Source organism: Hemibagrus wyckioides, linkage group LG26 (genome assembly GCF_019097595.1).
Source record: "Hemibagrus wyckioides isolate EC202008001 linkage group LG26, SWU_Hwy_1.0, whole genome shotgun sequence".
Taxonomy (NCBI): Eukaryota; Metazoa; Chordata; class Actinopteri; order Siluriformes; family Bagridae; genus Hemibagrus; species Hemibagrus wyckioides.
In genome coordinates this window covers 4,136,240-4,150,945 of record NC_080735.1, presented here as the reverse complement: position 1 = coordinate 4,150,945, position 14,706 = coordinate 4,136,240, and the positions used below count along the sequence as shown (strand labels likewise).

The 14,706-nt window shown below is 41.2% G+C and overlaps 1 protein-coding gene across 3 annotated transcripts; it reads right to left on the bottom strand.

Annotated features, from left to right (window-relative positions):
* Window positions 1-9,075: 9,075 nt before the first annotated feature.
* LOC131346669 (macrophage mannose receptor 1-like) lies at window positions 9,076-14,051 on the bottom strand. 3 transcript variants are annotated; one of them, XM_058380234.1, is made up of 6 exons: window positions 13,952-14,051; window positions 11,627-11,668; window positions 11,030-11,419; window positions 10,545-10,886; window positions 9,815-10,177; window positions 9,076-9,732 (listed from the first exon to the last, which is right to left on the bottom strand). In XM_058380234.1, exons 1-6 carry the CDS (start codon window positions 13,965-13,967, stop codon window positions 9,719-9,721), a joined length of 1,167 nt encoding a protein of 388 aa, XP_058236217.1. In that variant the 5' UTR covers window positions 13,968-14,051; the 3' UTR covers window positions 9,076-9,718. The 3 variants fall into 3 exon arrangements, with proteins under 3 accessions (XP_058236217.1, XP_058236218.1, XP_058236219.1); XM_058380235.1 differs by having other exon boundaries at window positions 11,030-11,416; XM_058380236.1 differs by having other exon boundaries at window positions 11,030-11,404.
* Window positions 14,052-14,706: the final 655 nt, after the last annotated feature.

The window sequence follows — 14,706 nt, the reverse complement described above, 5'->3', positions numbered from 1 at the left end:
GTTTTGATGGTTGCCAGATCAGTGTATTTCACTCTGCAGTAAGTCTGAGCTTCACTCGAGGTTTTATTCTCATTCACTAAGTGATAGCGATGAGGAATATATGCTCCTATACCACACACTACTGTGAGCAACATATTAATGTAAAAAAATAAAAAGATTATTGATGCTGAACCATAAAAGAACAAAAATACAAATTCCATAAACATTCATCTAGATTCTCATAAATAAACACACCAGTTAGATCATAATCACACACTTATATTATTGTATTGAGATTGTTAACACCTTTTTGAACGATGGTCAAGTAAGCATTTTTGTAAGAGCTAAAATTAAATGATCACACTGTCTGTAATGATTCTGCAAGAAAGACACACAACTTATAGTGCACACAACACAGAACTGAGAAGAACAGGATAACAAAACCCCATTTATGACTCATGCCTGTAAATAAAAATAAATAAATAAATAAACAAGTAAATAAAGATTTTTTACATGTAAAAAATATGGTATTGGTTCATTATTACTTATGAAAGAAATAAATGCCGTTTTTGCTTGTCCTCAGCTACGTGCCTTGCATGTGCCTACTTTACATGTATGCGAGTGGTACCAACAGAGACATAAAGACACCTGAACTGGACCTGAAAGCTGTCTAGAGTTTTTCTTTTTCTTTCCAAGTTCGTTCTGACAGGGTAAAGACTCTCTCTGGCAGACATCACAGACTCTGAAAGCCAGTGACATGTAGATAGTGACATTTAACAAGAAAAAAACAACAACTAACAAACATCTGATCAGAGATGAGCACTGAGTCTTGAAACTTGTTTTCTAATTTGCCATTTAAATGTTACCAGGTGATTTTGGTGGATCACACACTGCATACACGTTATGTGTTCCTTCTCCTATATTTCTCTCAGCTGTTTTTCATACTGGCCGAGAATCAGATATTATCTCAGGATCAGTTGCGTCACAGGTTCAGACCTGAGTTTCTCCAAGGTTTAAACTTAGCAACAGGAAGGTATTTGAATTAGATGCAACTAGCTCACTGTGTGTGTGTGTGTTTATGAACAGGAGGTGTTGTAAACATACATTTGCATAAAATCCACAGCTAGACAGAGACAGTTGAAATAACACGATGCAGCATCACTGGTTTAATCTTTTTGTCATGGTGACGCAGTAGCTACACTACCCATCAGCCCCTGCATGTCACATGATGTTCACTCATCACTCATACTTCTTTCCTGTTTCTCCTTATTTAGCACCACTATTTAAGTTCCTGTTTGTGAGACTGAATAAGGTTCATAGCTAGAGCAGATGAAGTTGAGTCTTTCGCTCTGAGACAGGCTGATCCACTTCTGCTCTCCTCCAGACTGCACTGCTCTGCTTCTCTCCTTGTTGGTCATGATGATCGTTCCTGCAGTATCTCAGAGTGTCTTTCCAGCTCAGATTCTCCTTAATCAGGATCAGTGGATCAGAACAAAATCGAAAAATAGAAATAAATCAAACAAATGATTTATTATTCTTCAGCTTAATCTCATGACAGAAAATTTGTTTCTCATCTGAAGTGCTTGTTCTTGTTGTTGCACTCTCACACCTACAAAAAAATCTCTGCTATCTCTTGCTCTGGCCACCGTGTGTAGACTCCCGGGGCCCTCCGTTTATTTTCCTAGAGAGTTTGCACATTTTCTCTCAGACCTATTGGTTAATTTTGATAAAGTGTTGATTGTAGGAGATTTTAACATTCACGTAGATGATGCAAATGATACTTTAGGACTGATGATATGAATGATATGAATGATACTTTAGGAATTATGGACTTACTAAAACTCCACTGGGGTTAAACAAAACATCACTAGACCAACTCATCATTTTAATCACACACTAGGTTTAATTATATCACATGGAGCAGATGACACTGATATAGATATTCTACCTCAAAGCGGTGATATCACAGACCATTACGTCATATGGTACACTCTACCTGTAGAACAGATTAGCTGAGTCTCTTCACGTTATCGATTTGGTAGAACTATAACTCCGACCACTAAAGACAGACTCACAGGTAATCTGCCTGATCTGAACTTCTTACTATACCCCTAAACGCAATTGAAATAGATGAAGTGACTAACAGCATAGACACTTAACATCTTCACTAGCACATTAGGCACTGTTGTCAATATCCAATTAAAAAAAGTTAGAGATAAAACACCTGCACCATGGTACACTAGTCATACCCACACTCTCAAGAAAGCAACCCATAACCTCGCGCGAAAGTGAGAAAAACTAAATTAGAAGGTTTTTAGAATTGCTTATATAGACAGTATGTCCACCTATAGACAGGCTCTTAAAGCTGCTAGGGCACTTGAGCAAATTGATAACCAAAGAAAATAACCAAAACAATCCCATGTTATTATTTAGTACAGTGGCTAGATTAACAAAGATTCAGATATGTGAAAAGAGTACTCCATCACAGTTTAATAGTAAGGACTTCATCAATTTCTTCACTGAAAAAATTGAACAGTGAAGAAAAGCTAAACAGTGTAAGGACCTGTCTCATCATACAGTGTCTCGATGTTTAAGAGAATTTGGACTGAAATCCCTCTCTGCATTGACCAAACCTGTCATTAGCAGAAAGAATCAAAAGGCTAGACTAACCTTTGCTAAGGGAGCATGTTTTGTGGACAGAGGAGAACTGGTCCAAAGTTCACTTTAATGATGAAAGCAAGTTTAATTTATTTGGGTCCGATGGGCAACATTGTCTTTCGTCAAACTTGGGAAAGACTGCAGCAGGATTTGGGCCTCTACAGCTACATGGCAGAGTGAATTCAAATGTTTATGTAACCCTGGTTAAAATGTAGCTACTTCCTAAAAGAGGAGTAGACATATTACTCATTAATGATCAAGCTCATATGTTTCTTTGTTTTGTTTAATTCTATTTTCATGTTTTTAATGTTTCTAATACTGTGTAAAAAGTAAGCTTAGTGGTTGTTTTTTATATTGTATTTATCTTAGGGAAAAAAGCGGAAGGGGGAAGAAGATGAGCGCTAGGTAACGGGAGAGGTGAAGAACTGCAAATCGCGAGTTATAGAAATTTACTTTTCACGTTTAAGAAATTTAAGGACGTTAAGGATCCAAGTGTTTCTTATAATGGGTTCTGTTCTTCACGATACCCGCGAAGAAGCAGCACGGACACCTGCGTGCACATGTGTGGGCCCACTATTAGCGTAATATTGTTGTTTGTTTTCTATAATAGAATAGTGCATCGTACAGTTGACTGTATATTTTTGTAAGTCTTGAAAATACAGGAGTGAACACATTATATTTTATTTATTTGATCCTTTTTGTTCAGAAGGTTATTGAGTTCATACAAATAATGTTAGACAGATAATTGCATTGAATTTACAACTTGTAAATTGCATTGAATTTACAATTTGTGATTGTTTATTTACCCCCATTGACACTCTAATTTTGTTTTATTTATTTATTGTTTATAACTTTATTGCTTATTTTATTTAGATTAAATAAATCTATGTATTTTGCTATTACTTTAAGCCTAATTCTTTCTAGTAGAGCAGTAGTGTGGTTACCAGGTAAGGTGATTAAATATAGTCAGGAGACACATAGTAGCAGAACCCTACCACACCACCCTGAAGAACTTAAGTCAAGTTAGTTGTTATCTTTCTCTGTGCTACAGTCATTGTTGTTCTCTAATTTTGATCGTTTTTTCTACAAAAAGTGCCTTGGTTAAAGATAAAGAGTGTTAAAGATATAAAAAATTGGTTGAACTATAATTTTTCATAATTAAATCTTGATAGGACAGACATATTACTTGGGAAAGCCAGGACACAGAAGCTCTCAAAATTCAACTTGCATTTAGAAGGTTGTACTGTTACTACTAGCTCGACAGTGAAAGACCTGGGTATAATATTATACAGCAACTTATCCTTTAAAATTCATATCTCCAACATTACAAAAACAACCTTCTTCCACCTTAGAAATATTGCCAAGCTAAGAAACATCTTACTCCTATCTGATGTAGAAAAGCTAGTTCATGTATTCATGACCTCCAGACTGGACTATTGTAATGCATTACTAGGTGGTTGTCCTGCATCTTCAATAAACAAGCTACAGTTAGTCCAGAATGCAGCCGCCAGAGTTCTTACCAGGTCAAGAAAATATAACCATTAACCCCAATGTTATCAACATTAAGCATCTATATGTGTTTGTTAGAGAATAATAGATATTCTGAATTAGTTATTCATGGCTAAATTAGATATGTTTTTTCTGCCATCTAAAGAAAGTCAACAAAGAACAAAGAAAAAAAAGAAAGTCACAGAAAATAAATAAAAGGATTTGATCCACAGACATTTTTTACATCAATTACCTTCATAATAAACACATGGATTTAACATCTCACAGTCATTATCATTCCAGTGTCCAGTTTTGTCCATCTCAACGCAGTATTCAATTCGTGCTGTAGGAAGCCACTTAATACAGAATACAAAAAGAAGATTATTGTTAAAATGCATCTGAATTTATGAGGTGGTGAATGTGAACTTGGCAATAATGTTTATTTTTATACTATTTTTATTTTTTAATCAGAAAGAGTGATAAGCTCCGGATTCAAAATGTGAAATTCAGGCTCCCTGTGTCACAACACACACAGAGACAGAGAGCAGATCCAACACGGCTTTTAATAACCAAGGCAGGGGGAAAAAAGGCAATATGACGAACAGAAATATCCAACTCGAAATACTAGAGCAGTAACTCGGTACTCTCACGTTAACAGTCTCAATACTAGCCGCTGTGCTCTGCAGGTGAGGGCTTTAAGTAGGCGCCGTGTGATTGGCGCGATTAAAAGTCCAGTGATTGGGAGCGAGGGGGTGCGCCTGAGGTGTGTGTGCCGGTGACAGTACCACCCCCCCCTAATTTACTGGAGATAAACTGGGGCCCTCTATCTGACACAATATCTTCGGGAATGCCGAAGTGTCTGAACACTTGGTGGAAGAGGGCTTTAGCTGTTTCCAGGGCAGTGGGTAGGCCCTTGAGGGGTATGAGTTCACAAGCTTTAGAAAATCAGTCTACCACGACGAGGATGGTGGTGAAGCCTTCCGACGCGGGCAGGTCGGTGATGAAGTCCACTCCTAGATGGGACCATGGTCGGTGGGGAATAGGGAGTTGCATGAGTTTCCCTTCCTTATTCATTTTTGGCCACCAATACCTGTTCTGGAGGAGTGAGAGGGTGCGTTGTCTGCCCGGATGGCCGGAGCCTAGAGACGAGTGTACAGAGTCCAGGAGGTTAAGACGGAGGGGTGCAGGAACGTAGATTTTGCCTACTGGGCTCCCCAGCGGAGCGGGTTCATTCGCGGAGGCGGCACGGATTTCCTCGTCGATGGCCCAGAGGATGGGGCAGCCGAACAGATCTGGAGGTAGTACCGGTTCACATGCATCGGATTGAGGGTCTGGTGAATACATTCTGGATAGGGTGTCGGCTTTTGTGTTTTTAAAACCGGGACGATAGGAGACTGTGAATCGGAAACTCGTGAAGAACAGCGCCCAGTGTGCTTGTCGTGGGTTTAAGCGTTTGGCTTCTTTGGGGTATTGTAGATTTTTGTGATCAGTGATGACTTCAAAGGGATGGACAGCCCCCTCCAGCCAGTGCCGCCATTCCTCCAGTGCCAACTTGATTGCTAACAGCTCACGGTTTCCTATGTCATAGTTAGTTTCCTTGAATAGAAGGCTCGTGGGTGGAGTGCCAGGGGCTCACCTCCTCGTTGTGATAGCACCGCTCCTACTCCTAGCGCAGAGGCATCTACCTCGACTACAAAGGGCTGGCTAGGATCAGGATGCTGTAATGTAGGAGCGGAACAAAAGGCGGCTTTTAGCTGTTGGAAGGCTTCGACCACTAATTTTGACCAGGTGAGTGTCTTAGGCTGTCCACCTAATAATGAAGTGAGGGGAGCAGTGATTTGGCTGTAGTTGTGGATGAAGCGGCGGTAGAAATTCGCAAACCCCAGAAACCGTTGCAGCCCCTTGACTGTCTCTGGCTGCGGCCAGTTCATTACTGCATCTACTTTAGCCTGGTCCATCTTAATACCCACAGCGGAGATGATGTAACCCAGAAACTGCACGACGGTTTGGTGGAACTCGCACTTTTCAAGTTTGAGGAAAAGGTGGTGACGGCGGAGGCGGTCGAGTACCTGACAGACATGGTGGATGTGCTTCGAACGGTTGGAAGAGTAGATTAAGATGTCATCAATGTATACGATGACGAACCGGTGGAGCATATCACAGAAGATTTCGTTCATGAAGTTTTGGAATACCACTGGGGCATTTGTGAGCCCATATGGCATGACCCGGTACTCGTAGTGCCCAGAAGGTGTGATGAACGCCATCTTCCACTCATCTCCCTGACGAATGCGGATGAGGTTATATGTGCTTCTCAGGTCCAGCTTGGTGAAGATGCGAGCTCCACGTAACTCCTCGAGAGCAGCTGGTACTAGCGGCAAGGGGTAGGCGAATTTCACCGTTTGGGTATTAAGGTTCCGGTAATCGATACACGGTCGAAGCCCGCCATCCTTTTTTGCCACAAAGAAGAAGCTGGATGCCGCCGGGGAGGTTGAAGGGCGTATGAACCCCTGGCGGAGTGCCTCCTTGATATATTCTTCCATGGCCTTGTGCTCCGGGACAGACAAGGGATAGATACGCCCTTTGGGCATCTTAGCGTTGGGCAGAAGGTCCACAGCACAATCCCAGGATCGATGTGGTGGGAGCTTTGTAGCGGCGACTTTGCTAAACACCTCCGTGTAATCCCGATACTCTCCTGGGAGGTCCACCTCATGGCCAGTAGGGGGGCTCTCGATGTTCGTCGACCCCAGGAGAACAGATCTAGGTGGAGGGCACGGGAGTGTGCGTAAGCACGAGCTGAGGCAATGATCGCTCCACTGTTCAATGCACCCTGTGCTCCACCGAATCGTGGGTTGATGTTGCGCCAGCCATGGGCGTCCTAGAACAACGTCCACCTTGGCCTCCTCCAACACCAACAGCGAGAGCACCTCCTCATGCATGCAGCCGATGCGCAGCTTCAATTCCGGCGTCCGCCACTGCACCAGTCCTCGACCCAGCGGTTTTCCTTGGATAGTTGTGATGCAATAGCGCGTTGGGTTCCTTTGTTGTGGGATATGGCATGCAGAGAGGATGCGAGTGGAGATAGAGTTCCCTGACGTGCCCGAGTCAAAGAGCACGCTGACAGAATAAGAGTGAGAGTCAAACATTAATGTGGCATCATGATACCGAGGATTAGAGAGTACTGAGCTGAGGTGGATAGTACTCACCGCTGGGTGGACCGGACAGATGGGACAGGTAGAAATAGAATGACCATATTCTCCGCAGTAGAGTCAGAGCCCATGCTGAAGCCGGTGCTGCCGTTCGTCCGCGGATAGATGCTACACGTCCGTTTACATAGCCTCTGGAGCAGAGAACTCCTCACTGGGTGAGGCCTCGGAACGGAGGTTCCCTCCACCCGGAACCGCGACGAGATGTTGGGCCATTGTCTGAGACTTCAACAGGAAGGCCTCCAGGCTGCTGGAGTCTTCATATATGGCCATCTGCCGTCGGATCTCAGGCTGTAACCCCCGCCGGTACGCCGCGAGAAGCGCCGTCTCATTCCATCCTCTAGATGCCGCCAGCGTGCGGAAATGCAGCGTATACTCGCGGACGGTGTTTCTACCCTGCCGCAGAGTGAACAGCTCGTCATGCGTCGAAAGGGTGGAAGCGCCCGCACCGAAAACCGCCTTGAAGTGGGCCAGAAAGTCCGTTAAGGACACGAACACTGGGCTCTCTGATGTCCACAATGCCTCTGCCCAGTGTCGGGCCTCACCGGACAACAGCGACAGGATAAAGGCTATTTTAGCGTGGTCATCGGGGAACAGCTGAGGGGGCCACCTCAAAATAGAGCTGGCATTGCATAATGAAACCGGCACATTTGGCCGCGCCGCCCAAGAATAATGCTGGTTTGGCTACCGGACAGGTTGGTGGTGTCACCACGGACAGTACCGCTTGCTGTAGTGAGGCCGCCAGAGCAGTGATAGGGTCCGGTGGGGAAGGCGGTTCGGCTGTCGGCTGTTGTGGAACCGGGGCGGCAGACGGGTCGGTTTGCGGCTGAGCTGCTGTAGGGGGTGTGCCGACGTGCTGACCTTCCATCTTCCTGGTAAGATCTCGTAGTTCGCTGTTTGTAGGGCTAGTATTCTGTCACAACACACACGGAGACAGAGAGCAGATCCAACACGGCTTTTAATAACCAAGGCAGGGGGATAAAAGGCAATATGACGAACGGAAATATCCAACTCGAAATACTAGAGCAGTAACTCGGTACTCTCATGTTAACAGTCTCAATACTAGCCACTGTGCTCTGCAGGTGAGGGCTTTAAGTAGGCGCCGTGTGATTGGGTGCAGGTGGTGCGATTAAAAGTCCGGTGATTGGGAGAGCGGGGGTGCAGCTGAGGTGTGTGTGCCGGTGACACCCTGGTTAGTGGAGATCAGTGGAAAATTGTCCAACCTGATTAGATAAAATGTTCAATTACAGATCATTAGAGCAGTAGCTCTAAAAACAAGACGTGAAACACTGACTAGCTGAGTGTATTTAAACTTTTGTTAGTAATAAATGTTTTATTTTATTTAATTGATTAACTGAAAATTACAAAATGATTTCAATAATTGATAAGTAATATTGTACAATATTGTGTTTAGATTATACTCCAAATCACTTTTAACATTAAACAGTTAATTAGCGGTATAGATGTTGGCAAGATTATGCCTATAAATGCCTTTGAATACACAAATGTAAATGTAGGTGCTAGGTGATTAGTTTAATATTCTGTTCTAATCGGTGGAACAATGTGGGCTTAAACCTCAGGACATGATTAACTGTTGACTGAACCAGACTAGTGCCTAAGATTCTTCTTCTTCACAATTTCCTCCATCCTTGTGTGTATGTTTGTGAAGTGGAACACAAAACACAGAGATACACTAAAACAAATACTTGAAATTTGTTTTTATTTGATAGGAAACTTAACTGTCAGCAGTCATTACAGTCCATATTCTTACACATTAAAGAAGCAAGTGCCCAGAAATTCCAGGTATAGATATCATCAACATACTGTATAATTATGCAGATATCCTGATAACACACTCAGTTGTCTACATGTAAAAGAGCAAACATTTGAAAACTGCACAAAATTACATAATAAATGTCAATAAAAAAGAATATTTTTTTTATCCTCACTGTTTGCAGGCCTTGGTGTTCTAAACTTCCTGCATGTGTGTAAATGAACTGAGTATGGTATAGTTCCCTATTCTGAGAAAGAATCTTTCAAAACACTTAAACGTGCAAACCAAACACACTGTAGTATAAACATCAGGTAAAGAGATTCCACCTTATTTACCCATGAACCCTTTTTTAACAAGAAAAGTAAGTATAATATGAGTAACATAATACAGATCATGCTGTATGGAGACAGTGGAGTTTACTGAATACAACATTAAAAATATGATGAAACATCTGCATTAAGAGGATACAATAATAATAATAATAATAATAATAATAATAATAATAATAATAATAATAATGATGATGATGTGTAGAAGAGTATAAATGAGACAGTACTGTAGATCAGATGATGCTGGATACAGATGTTGGACCACAGCTTGTCTTCAGTCTTCATGTTTAATAAAACAAATCTTCAAAGATAAAGAAACAATTTTAATTGCAATATTGAAAAAGCACATTAAAACACATGCATGCAAAAAAACACTGACTAACCATCATAGGTAGAGCAGATGAAGTTGAGCTTGTGGCTCTCATGCAGCTCGATCCACTTCCTCTCTCCTTCAGACTGCACTGCTCCACTTCTCTTCTCATGGCTGCAGTCTTCATTCCAGGTCCCATTCCCCGGGGCCCAGTCCTCATAGCAGACCATTGATCCAAAAACCCAGAACCAGACACGCTGGACACAGTCGTGACGCAGGCCGAGCCACACATGTTCAGTGGAGGCATCTTGAGCCACTTCCTTCACCCAGAGCTGCATCTCCTCAGTGCGCACTGAGACCAGGTCATGATGATGGTTCCTGCAGTATCTCAGAGCTTCCCACCAGGTTAGAGTCTCATTAATCAGAATCAGATATTCTGAAAACAAAGCAGAATTCACTAAAAGCTAAAGTGAACATTTAAAACTCAATATTGCTTTTCTTCTTCATCTTTAGCAGAAGAACATTAAATTAGATATCTGGATATAATACGTATATATATTATATAATACTTAATAATTACTTAGAATTAATGTTAATATAAATTAAATTCATTAAATTAAATTAACTTTTTTTTTCAAATGTCTGTATTTATACAAAAGTTACATTTTAGGCAGAGATCCATTTGTGATGTATTTAGAAAACAAAATGTATTGTATACAGTTCATGACAACACTAAACAGCATCAGCAATCATAAATAAAATAAAAAACAAACATTCTCTTGAAACATCATCATGTAACTCACTCTCATGGCAGATGAACAGGAGTTTTTCTGTGCAGTTCACATCACTCCAGTAACGTTTCTCAGACTCAGACACTGCAGCACAGTTCAAACCTCCACTGTTTTGGTCAGAGCTCCAGTATCTGAATGAGGAGTTACTCTGATCTGACCACTTCCAGGAGTCATAAAACAGACCGATCCAAACTTTCTGATGCACTGAACTATTAATCATTCTCCAGATCTCATCATTCTCAGTTTGGTTCCTCACACTGACCAGGTCAGTGTATTTCTCTCTGCAGTAGATCTGAGCATCATACCAGCTCTTTGTCTCATTAATCACTACATATTTAGTGCTTTCGTTCTTTTCTAAGAAAAAAAAAAGCACAACGAATAGCTCATTCATGATTACATTAGATTTCTGTCTTTTGTGCTAACAAAACTTTAACAAGAAAGAGAAAAAGAGAACAAATATCAAGAAAAATCACAATTTTTTTATTAACATCTCTTACCTTCATAACATATAAAAGGATTTAATGCTACACAGTTGTGATCATTCCACTTTCCGTCATTTGTATACATCTCAGCACAGAACTGATAGGCCACACCACCATTAGGTTCTCCACTATGCCAGTTTCTGTAAGTGTCTCCGTCTCTGTAGAAAGTTTGTTCTGCCAGAGACCACTGCCATTTCCCAGGTCCCTCTCTCTGTAGACCAATCCAAGCTTTCTTTGCATTTTCCTTCATCAGTGTGTGATTCAGCTTCTTTATCTCTCTCATGTTGTTGATGGTTGCCAGATCAGTGTATTTCACTCTGCAGTAAGTCTGAGCTTCACTCCAGGTTTTATTTTCATTCACAAAGTTATAGCGATGAGGAATATATGCTTCTATGCAAGATACTACTGTGAGCAACATTAATGTGAATAAAAAATATTGATCCAGTGTAAAAAAAAAAATACAAATTCCATAAACAAGCATCTAGATTCTCATAAATAAACACACAAAATAAATTATAAACACACACTTATATTACTGGATTGAGATCACACTCTCTAATGATTCTGCAAAAAACACAAACACACACAACTTATAGTGCACACAACACTGACCTGAGAAGAACAGGATTACAAAACCCCATTTATGACTCATGTCTGTAAATAAATTAAAACAAATAAATAAATGAACAAATAAATAAAGATATTTAGATATGGTAATGGTTTGTCATTATTACTCATGAAAGAAATAAACAAACAAATAAATATTTATTTGTCCTAAGCTTCATATCTGACCAGTTGCTCGTGTCTTTATGAGAGAAACAACCTCTTGTTTTGTGTCAGGATCCCAGATCCCATTTTATTAAACATTACCTTGTTTATTTACCTTGTGTACAGTTAATGGTGATGTGCTCGGTGTTTTGTGAACATTGGAGCAGGCAGTAATGTGTCACAGAGTGACATGATGCTGAAAAGGGGTGGGGTTTAAATGATTACATCATCAGGAGGATACTGGATATTGTGGTACGTCGTCTAGTCAGATGAACTCCTCTCCTTCCCTGCAGCACACTGACCTCTGCCTTCTGACATACCATTACATTTCATTTACTTTTTTTATGTTAAGCAGAATCTCTTGAGTGGTAAAAATAATCTCCCTTCTCTTTAAACAAATCTTTTCATGGTACTTTTAAATATTTTATTCTGAATATCAGCAGTCCAAAACACATGCAGTCACATAGTCAAATGTTCAGATATCAGGATAATGTAGTGATCACAAGGAAAAAATCTGTCAAGTCCTGGTCTAGAGATAAACAATAGTCCACGAACTGTGGTAGACAATCACCTAGGTCTCTCCGGCTGTGAATATGGAATGTCACGCCCCATGTTACACCTTTCTGCTACACCTACAGTACATCCCAACAAATGCCTTAATTTATGACAATAAAAATATCAGGATAGAGGAAATAGATTGGCTTAGATTCAAATAAAATAGCAACACGCAACTTTAACTGGGAAATTAAGTTGGGATTGATGCTGGGATGAGCAATAGAGTTCACACACACACACACACACACACACACATACACACAGACACATACACACACACTTGAGAAAAGCAAGGCAACTGAAATAATCTAATATTTTTATTAAAATTTATTTAAAACAGCATTATTCGCTCACCTGCCTTGACTCGCATATGAACTTAAGTGACATCCCATTCCTAATCCATAGGGTTCAATATGACGTCAGTCCACCCTTTGCAGCTATAACAGCTTCAACTCTTCTGGGAAGGCTGTCCACAAGGTTTAGGAGTGTGTTTATGGGAATTTTTGACCATTCTTCCAGAAGCGCATTTGTGAGGTCACACACTGATGTTGGACGAGAAGGCCTGGCTCTCAGTCTCCGCTCTAATTCATCCCAAAGGTGTTCTATCGGGTTGAGGTCAGGGCTCTGTGCAGGCCAGTCAAGTTCATCCACACCAGACTCTGTCATCCATGTCTTTATGGACCTTGCTTTGGTCACTGGTGCACAGTCATGTTGGAAGAGGAAGGGGCCAGCTCCAAACTGTTCCCACAAAGTTGGGAGCCTGGAATTGTCCAAAATTCCCCCTCCACCAAACTTTACACTTGGCACAATGCAGTCAGACAAGTACCGTTCTCCTGGCAACCGCCAAACCCAGACTCGTCCATCAGATTGCCAGATGGAGAAGCACGATTCATCACTCCAGAGAACGCGTCTCTAGAGTCCAGTGGCGGCGTGCTTTACACCACTGCATCCGACGCTTTGCATTGCACTTGGTGATGTATGGCTTGGATGCAGCTGCTCGGCCATGGAAACCCATTCCATGAAGCTCTCTGTGCACTGTTCTTGAGCTAATCTGAAGGCCACATGAAGTTTGGAGGTCTGTAGCGATTGACTCTGCAGAAAGTTGGCGACCTCTTCGCACTATGCGCCTCAGCATCTGCTGACCCCGCTCCGTCAGTTTACGTGGCCTACCACTTCGTGGCTGAGTTGCTGTCGTTCCCAAACACTTCCACGTTCTTATAATACAGCTGACAGTTGACTGTGGAATATTTAGGAGCGAGGAAATTTCACGACTGGATTTGTTGCACAGGTGGCATCCTATCACAGTTCCACGCTGGAATTCACTGAGCTCCTGAGAGCGACCCATTCTTTCACAAATGTTTGTAAAAACAGTCTGCATGCCTAGGTGCTTGATTTTATACACCTGTGGCCATGGAAGTGATTGGAACACCTGATTCTGATTATTTGGATGGGTGAGCGAATACTTTTGGCAATATAGTGTATATATATATATATATATATATATATATATTATTCTCTGTGTTATAATGCACTTCTATAATTATTACTATGAAAAGTACTAAAAGTATATAATAAACTCAACTACAAACATGTAAACAAGTAGAATATTCATACCTGGAATGTTTCTCATGGACTTTACTGCTGCAGTGAATAGTATAAAAGCTCCCAGATTGTGTGTTGTGAGTTTGTTCACTCGTCTTTCTGCTCTTCTTCTTCTCACCTTCTGCTCCTGAACTGGACAGAGATCACATTATATCCCTGTCCTCTTTAATCAACCCCTCCCGTCCCTCTGCCCTTACAGCTTTATTTTCCTATCAGGAAGATCATCCGATCCATCAGTGTCGGCGAACAGTTAGCATCATTTACTTGCATGAGGATAGGGAAAATAAACGAAATAAAATTAATAAAATAAATAAATTAACGATAGTCTGACCAGAGACATACTCTAATTCTTGAACATTTTAGATTTTTTTCATTTGTCAGTTAAATGTTATCAAAGTATTTTTGGCAAAATGATGATTATAATGATCACACACTGTGTTATGTGTTCCTTCTCCTATATTTTCTCTCAGTTCTTTTTCATACTGGCCGAGAATCAGATATTATCTCAGGATCAGTTGCGTCACAGGTTCAGACCTGTCTCTTTCCAAGGAACTGACTATTTTCAAACTTAGCAACAGGACGTTCATTGTCTTTCTTATTTGAATGAGGTGCAGCTAGCTGCGTGTGTGTGTGTTTATGAACAGGAGGCTTTGTAAACAAACATTTGCATAAAATCCATAGCTGGTCTGAGACAGTTGAAATAACATGATGCAGAATTACACTACCCATCAGCCCTTGCAAGTCACCTGATCTTTCCATACATTCAC